General features: G+C 42.3%; 1 protein-coding gene across 8 annotated transcripts in view; it reads left to right on the forward strand.

Moving 5' to 3' along the window:
* RPRD2 (regulation of nuclear pre-mRNA domain containing 2) overlaps positions 1-17,919 on the forward strand; it is a 106,133-nt gene that overhangs the window by 68,817 nt on the left and 19,397 nt on the right. For 4 of the 8 annotated variants that reach the window (XM_035280130.3, XM_054247431.2, XM_054247429.2 and 1 more), the window contains exons 4-8: positions 56-133; positions 1,372-1,424; positions 2,073-2,199; positions 4,003-4,178; positions 15,116-15,398. In XM_035280130.3, the coding sequence (XP_035136021.1) occupies positions 56-133; positions 1,372-1,424; positions 2,073-2,199; positions 4,003-4,178; positions 15,116-15,398 (717 nt within the window). The remainder of the gene's footprint in view (positions 1-55; positions 134-1,371; positions 1,425-2,072; positions 2,200-4,002; positions 4,179-15,115; positions 15,399-17,919) is intronic. The other 4 variants (XM_035280131.3, XM_035280132.3, XM_054247430.2 and 1 more) reach the window with 1 other exon arrangement.

Below are 17,919 nucleotides of genomic sequence, written 5' to 3' on the forward strand. Positions count from 1 at the left end.
ACAGACAAAACAGCTTCCCATAATGCCAGATTGCAAAAACTGAAATGTTTTCCAGGTACCACTTTCAAAACTCAGAAGCAGCTGAAAGAAAATCTGAACAAACAACCGAATAAGCAGTGGAAGAAATCACAAAGTAAGGAACAAAATCTCAACTAATATAAAATTACCTCCTCTTTTTGGAGCAGAAGAAAATGTAGACCATTTGACATCGTACCTGGCATAAACCATGGGCAAGCCTGTGTTTTCCAGGCCTGGGAGGCTCCCAGTGACCTATGCTAAACAAGCCATCAAGGAGCTACTTCTAAAAAAAAAACAAAAACTACACTATTAACAAAGGAAATGCAGAAAAAGGGTTTAATTCAGTGAAGATTCAAGAGTAGTTGGGGGATTGAAAGAAGAAAAAAATACTTGAGAGTGTCCAGGCTAATTTTCAGGTTCAAGGATATATGATGTTAGAGGCAGCTGGCATTAAACGACAGATCTGAAGAGGAGACTAGGCATTCAGAAGCATTTCTGTGGGAACCGTGAAATCTCCAGATTTGGGGGATATACTCTACCAAATTAGACATGGGCCTCAGATCCTGGCCAGAAGCTCATTCTCTAATGGGAGCTCCTGTTATATTTATCATATTTACCCAGCATGAGATCGAGGGAGTGGAATACTGCATGTGATAGGCTGCTGTGGGCAAACTGAGGAATATATTGAGAGAGACTTAAAGGTGTGGAGGGAACAAAGTAAAAGACAGTGAGAATTGGGAGGTGAAACAAGGCACTTGGGATGGTTTGCTCCAGCAAGCATATGATATCCATCATGATTAAGGGAGTTCTCAGACATCCTTTTGGTCATAAATTGCATGCTTAGGAACAACAAGAGTCATCATTTCAGCCAAAGTTCAACCACAGTGGTAATATACATAGAAGTTTCCTTGCATATTTTTACTATGAATTGAGTCAGCCGAAAAAGAAATTCAAAGGATAAATATGTAGGAATAGGTCTGATATTTGTCACTAATTTTCTTCAGTCAGTGCTCAGGATTAATTGGGTGTTGCATTCCTGAACACTGTTAATTTGAGATATTAAGATCCTCTTATACTCAGACTAGGGGAAAAAAGTACTTGATGTATCTCGGTGTCTCCAAATCAATAATTCTAGGACTTTATGACTTCGAGGGTCTGTTGGAGGTAAGTAGGTTAGGTCTGTCTACATAGCTTATTTTTACATTGACCACCAAATTTTGTAGTCCATTATGACTTAAATATGCATGTTTGCTGTATGTTCAGAGCATATCCTTAACTATAGAGCTAAAACTTTTCCTGTTAGTCACCTTTTTGTGTCTGTATTCTTAATGACCTTTTGTTTAATTCCAACAGCATCTACAAATCCAAAAGCTGCTCTCAAGTCTAAGATAGTTGCTGAATTTCGAGTAAGTTCAGAATTTGTTTAATATAGCAAAGTATTAATTCATTTCTTTTGTATTATAGTTTCCTATATAGTCCAATTTTTATTCAGTTTTACTTGTCATGTTTTAAACATGCATGAACTGTTCTAAAGGAACTCAGATTGGAATTAGATTGCTTAGAGTTTTATCTGTTCCCCTAATGGTAGAAATAACCTTCTTCTAGTAGATCTATTACCAGCTGAGTTCTGTATTCAATTTATTCAGCAAGAGAGTTTATTTTCCTGTGAAACTCTTTCTAAATTAGAATTTACTTAGCATAACAGAAGGCTATGTTTATGTAATTAAAATTTAAAGAGGCTATAAGTGGACCTTTTAGCCTCTTTAAATCATTTTTAGATAAGTGGACCTTTGTTTTAGTCTAACTTTGTATCCATAAATTAGCTTTGTGTAATTAAGGAAAAAGATATTTTAAAGTCTACAACTAAACATGATTTTGACATGAAAATTGATCATTAATATCTGTGGCTGTGAGAAAAAGTGAAAAGTATTTTTCCTCTCAGGGTTTTGTTAAGCTTTAGTTTTTTGTTTTTTGTTTTTTACAAAATGAGGAGAGACAGAATGAGGATAATTGAATGGTCTTGTAAATGAAATATGACTCTGGTCTGTGTTTAGTCTCAGGCCCTAATTGAAGAGCTGTTGCTATACAAGCGCTCAGAAGATCAGATAGAACTGAAGGAAAAGCAGTTGTCAACTATGAGGGTGGATGTGTGCAGCACAGAAACTCTCAAATGCTTAAAAGGTAATGCTTACATCCTTTTAAATAGAGGAAGTCAGATTTTCTTTCCATATCTGTCATTTTTCCAGTAATCATGCTGGCTTACCTCCTAAGGAGATCCTTGGGTAGAAAGTAATTGTGGCATCTCTGGTTTCCCAAGTAGTTATTTCATGCATATAAATTTTGTAAGTAAATTCTGTCCTCATTTCTAGTACTTTCTTGGTGTCTTGGATTATATATATACAGTTGTATTTCATATGTATGGTTAATTGGTATGGGTATGCTCTTTAATGAAGTCACTCTAATGCCTCATAAAATCTATTTAAATGATCTCTCTTCTTTGCATTGTAAATTATAAATCATACTAATAATTTATTATACTGTAAGTCTCATGAAGGCAGAAATTATACTGATTTGTTCATCGCTACCCCAGCACCTAGTGCAATGCTTGACATATAATAGATATTTGATGAATATTTTAAAAATAGTAAGTAAGTGACTACTAGCTATTAACTGTGTCACCAATTTTGTTCCTATACCATACTTTAAATTTAATAGACCAGACACAGTGCCTATAATCTCAGCACTTAGGGCAGGAGAATTGCTTGAGACCAGGAGTTTGAGACTAGCCTGGGCAACATAGTAAGACCCTGGCTCTACAAAAAAATTAAAATTAATGAGCTTAGTGGCACATACCTGTAGTCCTAGCTGCTCAGGAGTCTGAGGCAAGCAGATTGTTTCACCCCAGGAGGTCAAGGATGTAGTGAACTCTGATCATGCCACTGCATACCGTCCTGGGTGACAGAGGACACCATCTCTAAAGAAAAAGTTTTTTAAAATAAATAATTAATTTAACGTATATTATCTAATTCAGTCCTCATAACAGAAAACATAACGAAAAATCTCTATTTTATAATATGAGAAATCTGAGGTCTTGAAGGAGATTAGTAGCTTGCCCAAGTTACACAACTGATAAGAGCCAAAGCCATATTCTGCCAGTCACTGGGAAAGAAGTATATATATTGAATTATCACAAATCTTTTTCAGATAGGAAAGAAGAATTTTTATTGTGATACATACGGATGTCATTTTATCTTTACTTTTCTGAAGCTTGCGTTTCTCATTTAAGAGAAACATCTTACTACCTCTTGTAATGCAGAAGTTATGGTATAAGGGAATAGAATTGAGCTTCATGCTGTTATTTCTAAGTAGTAGTGTAGCATCTAATTTGTGAAGAAAAGAAGTAATCAACAAACTCTTTTAGTTGAACTTTCTTTTCTTTAACTTAATTACAAGGGTCTTTACTCTGGTGGGTTCACAGGAATCTATTTTGTGAAGAATTTTAATAATCTGTTTTGGGATATTTTTATTTGGAGAAGCTTCTTTAAAATAAAACTATGAGGGCCGGGCGCAGTGGCTCATGCCTGTAATCCTAGCACTTTGGGAGGCCGAGGCGGGTGGATTACAAGGTCAAGAGATCGAGACCATCCTGGTCAACATGGTGAAACCCTGTCTCTACTAAAAATATAAAAAATTAGCTGGACATGGTGGCACGTGCTGTAATCCCAGCTACTCAGGAGGCTGAGGCAGGAGAATTGCTTGAACCCAGGAGGCGGAGGTTGCGGTGAGCCGAGATCGCGCCATTGCACTCCAGCCTGGGTAACGAGCGAAACTCGGTCTCAAAAATAAAATAAAATAAAAATAAAACTATGAAACTAAGTATATTACACAGTAATGCAGCAAGAATATGTTCACGAAGAGTGGTTTTCTTCAAAAGACTAAATTTTTTAATTTATCCTGAAATGAATACTTCCTATGTCATTTTAGATAAAACAGGTGGGAAGAAGTTCTCCAAAGAATTTGAAGAGGCAAGCTCCAAGCTGGAAGAATTTGTGAATGGATTAGATAAGCAGGTGAAAAATGGACCCTCATTAACAGAAGCACTGGAAAATGCTGGAATCTTCTATGAAGCACAATACAAAGAAGTAAAAGTGGTGGCCAATGTAAGTAATAATTAAAACTGTCTCATACTGAATGCCTGTTACTATATTTCAGAGACTGTTAACATGCATTTTCTCTAACTGTTGGGATAAACATTTTTATCTCCTCATAACAGATGAACAAATTACTTTTGGGCTTAGGTACTATGGCACATACCTATAATCCCAGCACTTTGGGAGGCTGAGGCAGGAAAATTGCTTGAGCCCAGGGCTTCCATAACAGCCTGGGCAACATGGCGAACCCTGTCTACAAAAAAAGTACGAAAATTAGCTGAGTGTGGTCTCAGGCTACGGTGAGCTGTGATCACACCACTGCACCTCAACCTGGCCAACAGACTGAGACCCTGTCTCAAAAAAAAAAGAAATTACTTTTGAAGAGAACCCTCAATAGCTAGTAGGTGGTGGTGGTAGAATAAGACCTGGGTCTTTCTTTTTTTTTTTTTTGAGACAGAGTTTCGCTCTTGTTGCCCAGACTGGAGTGCAATGGTATGATCTTGGCTCACCACAACCTCCGCCTCCCAAGTTCAAGCGATTCTCCTGCCTCAGCCTTTCGAGTAGCAGGGATTACAGGCATGTGCCACCACACCTGGCTAATTTTGTATTTTTAGCAGAGACGTGGTAACACCATGTTGGTCAGGCTGATCTCGAACTCCTGACCTTGTGATCTGCCTGCTTCAGCCTACCAAAGTGCTGAGATTATAGGCATGAGCCACCGTGCCCAGCCTTTAAGTTAGTTAGTCGGTTGGTTAGTTGAGATGGAGTCTCACTCTGTCATCCAGGCTGGAGTGCAATGGCCTGATCTCAGGTCACCAAAACTCCACCTCCTAGATTCTAAGCAATTTTCCCTCCTCAGCCTCCTGAGTAGCTGGGACTACAGGTGCCTGCCACCACGCCCAGCTAATTTTTGTATTTTTCATAGAGACAGGGTTTTCACCAGGTTGGCCAGTGCAGTGGTGCAATCTTGGCTCACTGCAGCGCAACCTCTACCTCCCGGGTTCAAGTGATTCTCCTGCCTCAGCCTCCCGAGTAGCTGGGATTACAGGCATACTCTACCATGCCCAGCTGATTTTGTATTTTTAGTGAGATGGGGTTCTCCGTGTTGGTCAGGCTGTTCTTGAACTCCTGACTTCAGGTGATCTGCCCACCTTGGACCCCCAAAGTGCTGGGATTACAGGTGTGAGCCACTGCGCTTTGCCAAGGAACTTCTTTTTATTCCCCCAAGAAAGGGAGAGAGGTGATAAATGGGCATTTATCTAGTGACCTCTGAAAGAAACTGTTTTATAATGAATTTTTCTTTAAGTTTTTGTCTTTTTTGGGGATGAGGGGGATGGAGTCTCACTCTGTCGCCAGGCTGGAGTGCAGTGGCATGATTCCGGTTCATTGCAACTTCTGTTTTCCAGTTTCGAGCAATTCTGCTTCAGCTTCCCGAGTAGCTGGGAATACAGGCACATACCACCAGGCCCGGATAATTTTTTTTTTTTTTTTTTTAAACGGGTCTCACTATGTTGCCCAGGCTGGAGTGCAGTGGTTATTCACAGCCACGATCCCACTGCTGATCAGCACGGGAGTTTTGACCTGCTCCGTTTCCGACCTGGGCTGGTTCACCCCTCCTTAGGCAACCTGGTTGTCCCCCGCTCCCAGGAGGTCACCATATTCATGCTGAACTTAGTGTGGACACCTGATTGGCATAGGGCACTATGGCCCAGAACTCCTGTGCTCAAGCAGTCCTCCAGCCTCAGCCTCCCGAGTATCTGGGACTACAGGCACGTGCCACCATGCCCAGCTTCTTCTTCTTCTTTTTTTTTTTTTTTAGTAGAGATGAGGTTTCACCATATTGGTCAGGATGGTCTCGATCTCTTGACCTTGTGATCTGCCCACCTCAGTCTCCCAAAGTGCTGGGATTACAGGTGTGAGCCACTCTACCCAGCCTTAAGTTTTAATCACTGTGTATGGTACTGTAGGATCTGCCAGTTCTACTTCCTAGAAGCAATCCCTTTTAGTGAATTTTGCTATTTCTTTCTGGCATTTGCTTGCATATTTATAAATTATTTGCCCATATTGTTCTTTCTTGATTTATCCTATTTTAGAAATACCTATTAACTTCTTGGTATCACAAATGTAGATTTATACTCACCTGCCTTTCTCCTTCTCCAGTTTTGTTGTGTAACTGTTTTAAATCTGTTGATAAATTAGTACTATATTGACTATTTTTGACCATTAATTCTAGACTGCATACTTTGTAAAATTTGATTAGAAGCAATCCTATTTGCTCCCATTAGTTTTCATCTATCCCTTCAGTTTTCCAACTTCAATCAACTGTATTTACTTCCTTTTTATTTTTTTTGAGATCAGGTCTCTCTCTGTCACCCAAGCTGGAGTACAGTGGCACAATCTTGGCCTCACTGCAACTTCCACCTCCTGAGTTCAAGTGATTCTCCTGCCTTAGCCTCCCAAATTGTTGGGATTTCAGGCACATGCCACCATTCCTGTCTAATTTTTGTTTTTTCAGTAGAGACAGGGTTTCACCATGTTGGACAGGCTGGTACGAACTCCTGGCATCAAATGATCCACCCTCCTCGGCCTCCCAAAATGATGGGACTATAGGTGTGAGCCACCACCCCCAGACAACTATATTTACTTCTGTATTATCAAAGTTTAAAATATTTATATTCTATTCTGTAATCATACTTAATTCTTCTTTGCTGCTCTAAAGGTTGAAAAACAATTTCATAAAAGCTTACATTAGACCAGGTGCGGTGGCTCACGCCTGTAATCCCAACACTTTGGGAGGCTAAGGCGGGCAGATCATCTGAGGTCAGGAGTTCGAGACCAGGCTGGCCAACATGGTGAAACCCTGTCTCTACTAAAAAAAAAAAAAAAAAAAAAATTAGTCAGGTGTGGTGGCATGTGCCTGTAGTCCCAGCTACTCAGGAGGCTGAGGCAGGAGAATCACTTAAACCCGGGAGGTAGAGGTTGCAGTGGCCTGGGCAACCAATGAGATTCTGTCTCAAAAAAAGAAAAAAGCTTACATTATAACAATGTTCATTGTAAGGTTTTGTGGTAACAAAAACTGTACTAGAGGTTTTTGTTTTTTTCCTAGAGTTTTGTTTATTGTGCCTTTGCGTAGCCTTTTTTTCTTTTTCTTTTTTTAATTCTCCATCACACCAGCTATTCTGAATTCCCTTTTCTCCTGGGACCTCCTTATCTGAATTTCCATCCCCCGCTCCCAGTTTAGGTTGTTCTTTACGTGTCAGGCTAAAACAGCTCTTTACTCTTGTCCTGAGTAGAGTCCTCTATTTTCCAGATTCCATGTCTTCTTTTCTTGTTTCTCACATTGTACTGGAGCATTCTCAAGTAATTTCTAAAAAAAAAAAGTGTGAGAGAGACATTTTGTCTATCCTTAGGTCTAGAAACATCTCAGGTTGGGCACAGTGCCTCATGCCTGTAATCCCAACACTTTGGGAGGCTGAGGTGGGAGGATCACTTGAGGCTAGGAGTTTGAGATTAGCTGGGCAACATAGTGAGACCCTTCTCTACATTAAAAGAAGAAAGGAAAGGAAAAATAAAATGTCTTAGATTATTTTCTCCCCCTACCACCAACCCCAAATTGCCTAATTGATAAGCAGTTTGGTTTTCAGCTTTCAGAAAATATATACATTTAGTACAGTAAATCTCCTTCTAAGTTGTATTCCATGAGTTTTTATATTTAAGTATGTCTTTTGCAAACAGCATATAGTTGGATCTTGTTTTAGTTGTTTTTCTTTTTAATCTAGTCTGAAAATCTTTGACTTTGCAGTGTTTGGTCTACTTATTGATATGCTTGGGTTTAAGTCTACCATCTTTCAGTTTGTCCTGTGTGTTCTTTCCATTGTTACTCCTTTTCTCCTTTTTTAAAATTAATCAAATAATTTTATATTCCGTTTTATCTCCTATTTTTACTTGGATGTACTCTCCCTCTCTTCCTTTCTCCTTTTTTCCTCCCTCCTTTTCTCTCCCTCCTTCCTTCTTTCTACCTCCTTCCATCTCCCAGATTTCACCTTTTTATAAGGATACCAGTCATTAGATTAGGGCCCATCGTGATGACCTCATTTACCTTGATTACCTCTGTGGAAATCCTGTCTTCAAATAATTTTGGGATACTAGGGGTTAGGACTTCAACATAAGTCAGAGGGTGCAGAGAGAGATAATTCAGCCATAACAAATGGCTTCATGTTGTTTACAAATTTTCAAAAATTCTCAGCTGTTGATCGTAATTATTATTTCATCTCCCTCCTCTCCTCTTGGAACTCATATTAGTATGTATATTAGGTCTCATTGTTGTGTTCCAAATGACTTTTTTTATAATCCTTTCTGAATTTTCCATTTTTTATCTCTTCCTTCTAGTTATTTTCTGTTAACTAGTCTTCTGATGCATTAATATTTTGTTCTGTTGAATCTTATCTGTGGTTAAACCCATCCTATTAATTTTTAGTTGGTTTACTTTTCAGTTCTAGAATTGCTACTTGATTTTCTTAAAGAATTCAATTTTCGGGCCGGGCGTGGTGGCTCAAGCCTGTAATCCCAGCACTTTGGGAGGCCGAGGCGGGTGGATCACGAGGTCAAGAGATCGAGACCACCCTGGTCAACATGGTGAAACCCCCGTCTCTACTAAAAATAGAAAAATTAGCTGGGCATGGTGGCGCGTGCCTGTAGTCCCAGCTACTCAGGAGGCTGAGGCAGGAGAATTGCCTGAACCCAGGAGGCAGAGGTTGTAGTGAGCCGAGATCGTGCTATTGCACTCCAGCCTGGGTAACAAGAGTGAAACTTCGTCTCAAAAAAAAAAAAAAAAAAAAAAAAAAAAGAATTCAATTTTCTGGTAAAATTTAGTCTTTTCTTTTTTTTTTTTGAGACGGAGTTTCACTCTTGTTACCCAGGCTGGAGTGCAATAGCACGATCTCGGCTCACTACAACCTCTGCCTCCTGGGTTCAGGCAATTCTCCTGCCTCAGCCTCCTGAGTAGCTGGGACTACAGGCACGCGCCACCATGCCCAGCTAATTTTTCTATTTTTAGTAGAGACGGGGGTTTCACCATGTTGACCAGGGTGGTCTCGTTCTCTTGACCTCGTGATCCACCCGCCTCGGCCTCCCAAAGTGCTGGGATTACAGGCTTGAGCCACCGTGCCCGGCCTAGTCTTTTCATATTTTTTAATCTCACCATTATGAAAGAGATAAGGACAGTATGAAGACCTTTTTTTTTTTTTCTAAATTATTTGAAAATAAGTTGCTCGTATCCCATTATCCAAAATATGTTAGTGTATATTTCCTACTGGACATACTCTCCTACATAACCATATAACCATAAGGTATATGTATTTATTTAGAGACGGAGTCTCACTGTGTCACCCAGGCTGGAGTGCAGTGGCACGATCTCAGCTCACTGCAGCCTCTGCCTCCTGGGTTCAAGTGATTCTTCTGCTTCAGCCTCCCAAGTAGCTGGGATTACAGGCATACCTGGCTAATTTTGTATTTTTAGTAGTGACGGGGTTTCACCATGTTGGCTAGGCTGTTCTCAAACTCCTGACTTCAGGTGATCCACCGCCTTTGCCTCCCAGAGTGCTGAGATTATAGGCATGAGCCACTGCCCCCGATTTTTTACCTTCTAATTGCTTTTCTGACAGTGTAAAACCTTGCTCCCTCTTCTTCAGTATGTTTACTTAGTCACTTGTGGCCAGTCTCACAGCACTTCCGTCTCTCTCTGACCACCTTTATGGGTTTTCTTTTTATCCTGCTTAGACTCCCAACATCCCCTCCAGGGCCTCCCTCCCATGCAGACATTTTTCTCTCTCATTTTTGGATCCATTCTCTCTAAGCTACTGAATTTTTCCCCTCAGCTCCAGCTAACTGGTTTTGGACTGAATTGTTCACAAAGGAAAGGAAAGGAATTGTTCACTATTTTCATGAACGTATTAATCATAGCTGTTTGGTTTTTGTCCTGTAGTTCCAATATTGGCTTCACCTGTTATTGGTGTGTTTTTTTGTTTTGTTTTGTTTTTTTGCCCAGAGGTAGCAGCAGTGTCTGCATTTACTTTTTAGACATTTGGACTTACCTCTTAGCATGCCTGCTAATTTGTTATTTATTGAATGCTGAACATTAAAAGATTATGGAGTCTCCGGATGATTTTTCTTCCCCCAGAAACAGTTCACCCTTTCTTTTGCTGGTCAGATATTGTGGCGGCTGATCATATTAATTAAATCTGAAGCCTAACTGACTTGAGACTGAACTACAGTTTGAGCAATGCTTGTTCTACCTCTGGTTCACTCCGATTTTCCCCACAGAATGCTTGGAATGATCACTAAGGCCCCTTCTCCACGGCATGATTTCAACTTTCTAGTCCTTGTTTCCGCACCACCATGGGACCACTGCTTTTCAAAGTTTTCTGCTTGGCTTCTTCCCTCTGAAGCAGCTTCAGAATTCAACAAATATTTTGAAGGAAAAATTGTTGAGCCAGCTCTCTCTTTGGTTTTTCGTCAAAATCTTGGCCTTTCAGGTCTCTAATTTTTGCCTATTAAGATCAGCAATACTGTTAAAAGCTCTGCTTTTTTCTCTTTATTTAATAGTGGCCCTCTCTTGTCCTTTTGGCCTTCATTACCAGTCTCTTGCCTAGCTCCCCAGAATCAGCAGAACCCTAAGAGAAAATAGTATCAGCTTAGCTCTCCATGCTTTCCCTATGATAGTACTTGGCACTTAGTTTTTGGTGGCCTTAGCACATTCCAGTATATTCAAACAAGTGTGTGTGAGGTTTGTGTGTGTGTATCTGGCTTTTCTACTTGTTCTTGATGAGAGCATTGGTCTACTGTAAGCTACTCAGTTATATCAAAAGCAAAACCTAGATTCTAATGTATTCATATTTTTTAAAAATAATGCTTCTTGTCTGGGCACAGTGGCTCACACCTGTAATCCCAGCACTTTGGGAGGCTGGGGCAGGCGGATCACCTTAGGTCAGGAGTTTGAGACCAACCTAGCCAACATGGTGAAATCCCGTCTCTACAAAGAATACAAAAATTAGCCAGGAATGGTGGTATGTGCCTGTAACCCCAGCTACTTGGAGGGCTAAGGTGGGAGGATCACTTGAACCTGGGAGGCAGAGGTTGCACTGAGCTATGATTGTGCCATTGCACACCAGCCTGGGTGATAGAGCAACACCCTGTCTCAAATAAAATAATGTTCCTGAATTTACAAAACAAAATGATAATACAATCTAATGGTCATGGACTCTCAAAAATCAAAAATTGAAAAGATAACTTTAAGACATTAGCAACTAAGACCATCAATAGGATTTAAGCCAAGTGGTCAATATTAACATCAACAATGTTAAGTCATATTGATTGTATGTTACGGGCTCATCACACCCTTAATACGGTGTGATGACAGTGGCACTTTACCTCCATGATCTTCTGCCTAGAAACTCATTACCCCAGTCTAGCCATGAGAAAAATATCAGTGAAATCTCAATTGACAATCTACAAAACACTTGACCAGTACTCTTCAAAACTGTCAAGATCACCAAAAACAATGAAAGTCCAACGAAGTGTCACAAACGAGAGGAGTCTAAAGAGAAAGGAGACATGACTACTAAATGTTCTGTGGTGTCTTGAATGGGATCCTAGGTTAGGAAAGGACATTGGGTCAAAAAAAAAACCTGAGGAAATCTAAAGTACAGACTTGTGTTAATAATTATCAATATTGGTTCATAAATGTGACAAATCTATAATACTAATGTAAAATGCTAATAATAGGGAAAATTGAACATAGAGTATATGGGAACTATCTTTGCAATGATTTTCTACACCCAAAACTTTTTTTTTTCAACAAAGTATATTTTTGTTTTGAGACAGGGTCTCACTTTGTCACTCAAGTTTGAGGGCAGTGGTGTGATCACTGCTCACTGCAGCCCTGACCTCCTGGGCTCAAGCAATCCTCCAACCTCAGCCCCCTAAGTAGCTGGCACTACAGATAGCTGGGACTACAGGCATGCACCACCATGCCCAGCTAATTTTTGTGTTTTTAGTAGAGACGGGGGTTCACTATTTTGGCCAGACTGGTCTTGAACTCCTGACCTTGTGATCCGCCCACCTTGGCCTCCCACAGTGCTGGGATTACAGGCATGAGCCACCACACCTGGCCCGACAGATGGTATATAACCTTGTTTTATGCCAGCAATGTACGTGGTTAATAATCAGAAAATCTGATCAGAGTCAAAATGGATGGCCAGGGATGGTGGTGTATGCTTGCAATCCTAGCACTTTGGGAGGCTGAGGTGGGAGAATAACTTGAGCCAGGAGTTCAAGACTAGCCTATATAACATAGCAGGACCTCATCTCTTATTTAAGAAAATAAAACTTGGCAGGGCATGGTGGCTCATGCCTATCATCCAGCACTTTGGGAGGCCAAGGCGGGTGGATTACTTGAGGTCAGGAGTTCAAGACCAGCCTGACCAACATGGAAGAAACCCTGTCTCTACTAAAAATGCAGAGTTAGCCAGGCGTGGTGGCACATGCCTGTAATCCCAGCAACTAGGGAGGAAGAGGCAGGAGAATCACTTGGAGCCAAGAAGCAGAGGTTGCAGTGAGCTGAGATCATGCCATTGCACTTCAGCCTGGGCAACAAGAGCAAAACTTCATCTCAAAAAAAGAGAAAAGAGCTGGGTGCGGTGGTGCGTGCCTGTAGTCCCAGCTACTTAGGAGGCTGAGGTGGGAGGATCGCTTGAGCCCGGGAGTTCTAGGCTATAGGGTGCTATGCCGATCGGGTGTCCGAACTAAGTTCAGCATCAATATGGTGACCTCCCAGGAGCGGGGGACCACCAGGTTGTCTAAAGAGGGGTGAAGCATCCCAGGTCAGAAACAGAGCTGATCAAAACTCCCGTGTTGATTAGTAGTGGGATCTCGCCTGTGAGTAGCCACTGCACTCCAGTCTGGGCAACATAGCGAAGACCCCATCTCTTTAAAAAAAAAGAAAAGAAGAAAAGATGCCCTGCAGGCCAGTGAATTAAAAAGAAAAGAAAAGAAAGCTTTATTTAAAAAAAAAAAAAAAAGAGGCAGCAGCCGGGCAGAGTGGCTCACACCTATAATCCCAGCACTTTGGAAGTCCGAAGCAGGTGGATCACAAGGTCATGAATTTGAGACTAACCTGGCCAATGTAGTAAAGCCCTGTCTCTACAAAAAATACAAAAATTAGCCAGGCTTGGTGGCATGCACCTGTAGCCCCAGCTACTTGGCGGGCTAAGGTGGGAGAATCACTTGAACCCAGGAGACAGAGGCTGCAGTGAGCTGAGATTGTGCCACTGTACTCCAGCCTGGGCAACAGAGTGAGACACCATCTCAAAAAATTAAAAAAAGAAAAAAGTTGTGGGGCACAGTGGCTCACGCCTGTAATCCCAGCACTTTGGGAGGCCGAGGCGGGTGGATCACAAAGTTGAGAGATTGAGAACATCCTGGCCAACATGGTGAAACCACGTCTGTACTTAAAAAATACAAAAATTAGGGGGCACAGCGACTGGAAGTAAAAAAAAGAAAGAAAAAAAATACAAAAATTAGCTGGGCATGGTGGCGTGCGTCTATAGCCCCAGCTACTCAGGAGACTGAGGCAGGAGAATTGCTTGAACCCAGGAGGTGGAAGTTGCAGTGAGCTGAGATCGTGCCACTGCACTCCAGCCTGGCTCCTGGCGACAAAGCAAGACTTTGTCTCAAAAAAAAAAAAAAAAAAAGGTCAGCTAGGCAAGGTGGCTCAAGCCTGTAATCCCAGCACTTTGGGAAGCCAAGGCAGGTGGATTACCTGAGGTCAGGAGTTCAAGACCAGCCTGGCCAACATGGTGAAAACCCCGTCTCTACTAAAAATAAAAAATGAGCCAGGCATGGTGGTGGGCGCCTGTAATCCCAGCTACTCGGGAGGCTGAGGCAGGAGGATCACTTGAACCCAGGAGGTGGAGATTGCAGTGAGCTGAGATTGTGCTATTGCATGTACTCCATCCTGGGGAACAAGAGCAAAATTCTGTCTCCACAAAAAAAAGGCTGGGTGTAGTGGCTCATGCCTTTAATCCCAAGCACTTTGGGAGGCTGAGGTGGGAGGGTCACTTGAGCCCAGGAGTTCAAGACTAGCCTGGATAACATAGCAGGACCTCATCTCTCATTTAAGAAAATAAAACTGGCCGGGCGCGGTGGCTCAAGCTTGTAATCCCAGCACTTTGGGAGGCCGAGGCGGGTGAATCATGAGTTCAGCAGATCGAGACCATCCTCGTCGACATGGTGAAACCCCGTCTCTACTAAAAATACAAAAAATTAGCTGGGCATGGTGGCGCGAGCCTGTAATCCCAGCTACTCGGGAGGCTGAGGAAGGAGAATTGCCTGAACCCAGGAGGCGGAGGTTGTGGTGAGCCGAGATTGCAGTGAGCTGAGATCGTGCTATTGCATGTACTCCATCCTGGGGAACAAGAGCAAAATTCTGTCTCCACAAAAAAAAGGCTGGGTCTAGTGGCTCATGCCATTGCACTCCAGCCTGGGTAATAAGAGCGAAACTCCATCTCAAAAAAAGAAAAGAAAACTTTATTTTTAAAAAGAGGCAGCTGGGCACAGTGGCTCAAGCCTGTAATCCCAGCACTTTGGGAGTCTGGGGCAGGTAGATTACTTGAGGCCAGGAGTTTGAGACCCACCTGGCCAACATGGTGAAACCCCATCTCTACTAATACAAAAATTAGCCGGGCATAGTGGCATGTTCCTTTGGACCCAGCTACTTGGATGGCTCAGTTAGGAGGATCACTTCATCCTAGGAGGCAGAGGTTGCAGTGAACCGAGATCGCGCCACCACACTCTAGCTTGGGTGACAATGTGAGACTCTGCCTCAAAAAGGAAAATGTGTTAACTTTTTGGTCTTTTTCCAAGGAGTAAACTCCTTTTTTCTCTTTTAGGCATATAAAACCTTTGCTAACCGAGTAAACAATTTAAAGAAGAAGTTGGATCAATTGAAGTCAACCCTTCCAGATCCTGAAGAATCACCAGTTCCTTCTCCAAGCATGGACGCTCCCTCCCCGACTGGTTCTGAGTCTCCTTTTCAGGGAATGGGAGGTGAGGAATCACAGTCACCCACCATGGAGAGTGAGAAATCTGCCACACCTGAACCTGTGACAGATAATCGTGATGTGGAAGACATGGAACTCTCAGATGTGGAAGATGATGGGTCAAAAATCATTGGTATGTCCTTATATGATTAATAGACAACCTATTCCTTATCTGTTTTGCCTTCCCAGCAATGAATATATCACAGGCAGGTATTAAAAGATAGCTCAGGCTGGGAGTGGTGACTCACGCCTGTAATCCCAGCACTTTGGGAGGCTGAGGCAGGTGGATCACAAGGTCAGGAGGTCAAGACCATCCTGGCTAACACAGTGAAACCCCATCTCTACTAAAAATACAAAAAATTAGCCAGGCATGGTAGCAAGCACCTTTAGTCCCAGCTACTTGGGAGGCTGAGGCAGGAGAATCACTTGTACCCAGGAGGCGGAGTTTGCAGTAAGTTCAAATCGCACCACTGCACTCCAGCCTGGGTGACAGAGCGAGACTCCATCTCAAAAAAAAAAAGAAAAACAAAAATATTCATTTCTTAAAAGATAGAGCACCAAGTTAGCATTATAATCTCTAGAACAGTTGTTGAGGATAGGATATGCCAAATGTGTTAAGAATCATTGCTTAGTATCTGCACTATTAAAATGGTAGCTACTAGGCTGAGGGTGGTGGCTCACTTTGGGATGCCAAGGTGGGCCGATCACTTGAGGTCAGGAGTTCAAGTCCACCCTAGCCAACATAGTGTAACCCTGTCTCCACTGAAAATACAAAAATTATCTGGGTGTGGTGGCAGGCACCTGGAATTACAGCTACACAGGAGGCTGAGGCAAGAGAATGGCTTGAACCTGGCAAAGGTTGCAGTGAGCTGAGATCATGCCACTGCACTCCAGCCTGGGTGACAAAGTGAGACTCCATCTTGGGGGGCAGTGGATGGAAGGTGGCTACTAGCTACCTGTGACTAAGCATTTGAAATGAGGCCTCTCCACCTTGAGATGTGCTATAAGTATAACATACACATTTAGGCTGGGCGCAGTGGCTCATGCCTACAATCTCAGCACTTTGGGAGGCTGAGGCAGGCAGATTCCTTGAGTCCAGGAGTTTGAGACCAGCCTGGGCATCATAGCGAAACCCCATCTCTACAAAAAATATAAAAATTAGCCAAGCATGGTGGCATGCATTTGTAGTCCCAGCTACTGGAAAGGCTGAGGCAGGAGAATCGCTTGAGCCTGGGAGGCAGAGGTTATAGCACTGTACTCCAGCCTAGATGACAGAGGGAGACCCTGTCTCAGAAAAAAACAAAAAAACACCACACACATTGGAGTCCAGAAACTAGGCCAAGCACGGTGGCAGAAAGTAGTACTTTCTCAAAGAGTTAAAATATCTCATTAATAATTTTTATATTTATAACCCTGAAATGAAAATGTGGGATGTGTTCAGATGAACAAAATTTATTTTTTAAATTACATGCATCTGTTTCTTTTATTTGCGTTTTTGTTTGTTTTTTCGTTTTTGAGAGCAAGAGAGTCTCTGTAGTCACCCAGGCTGGAACGCAGTGGTGCAATCTCAGCTCACTTCAACCTCCACCTCCCGGGTTCAAACGATTCTCTTGCCTTAGCCTCCCAAGTAGCTAGGATTACAGGCGTGTACCACCATATCTGGCTATTTTTTGTATTTTTAGTAAAGACGGAGTTTCACCATTTTGGCCAGGCTGGTCTTGAACTCCTGACCTCAAGTGATCCACCGCCTTGGCTTCTCAAAGTGCTGCTGTTACAGGCTTGAGCCACCATGCCTGGCCCTGTTTATTTATTTTTTTTTTAATTTGGCTGCTAGAAAATTTAAACTTACATATGTGGCTTAAATTGTATTCATGTTGAATAGCATTGCTCTGGGATGAGGGGTCACTTATACTGGAATTCCTTATTCTCTGTCACCTTTGACCATCAAGAATTCCAGAGTCAGTCTGTTAATTACACTTTCAGAAATAACTTGAACTGGTGAATTGTTTCTCTTCTATTCCCAGCCTTTATAAATCATTTTTTTTTTTGAGACAGAGTTTCGCTCTTGTTACCCAGACTGGAGTGCAATGGCATGATTTTGGCTCACCGCAACCTCTGCCTCCTGGGTTCAAGCAATTCTCCTGCCTCAGCCTCCCGAGTAGCTGGGACTACAGGCGCGCACCACCAGGCCCAGCTAATTTTTGTATTTTTAGTAGAGACAGGGTTTCACCTTGTTGACCAGGATGGTCTCGATCTCTTGACCTCGTGATCCACCTGCCTCGGCCTCCCAAAGTGCTGGGATTATAGGCGTGAGCCACCGCGCCTGGCCCCTATAAATTTTATTAGTTTGACTCCTATTAAATTTAATGCCTTTAAAACATTAAAAAGAATTATTCAATGTGATCAAGAGTTAAAACATTGCAGGTTCAGGCCGGGCGTGGTGGTTCAGGCCGGGTGTGGTGGCTCACTCCTGTAATCCCAGCACTTTGGGAGGCCGAGGCTGGTGGATCACGAGGTCAAGAGATTGAGACCATCCTGGTCAACAAGGTGAAACCCCATCTCTACTAAAAGTACAAAAATTAACTGGGCATGGTGGTGCGCACCTGTAGTCCCAGCTACTTGGGTGACTGAGGCAGGAGAATTGCTTGAACCCA

Source organism: Callithrix jacchus, chromosome 18 (genome assembly GCF_049354715.1).
Source record: "Callithrix jacchus isolate 240 chromosome 18, calJac240_pri, whole genome shotgun sequence".
NCBI classification, from domain to species: domain Eukaryota; kingdom Metazoa; phylum Chordata; class Mammalia; order Primates; family Cebidae; genus Callithrix; species Callithrix jacchus.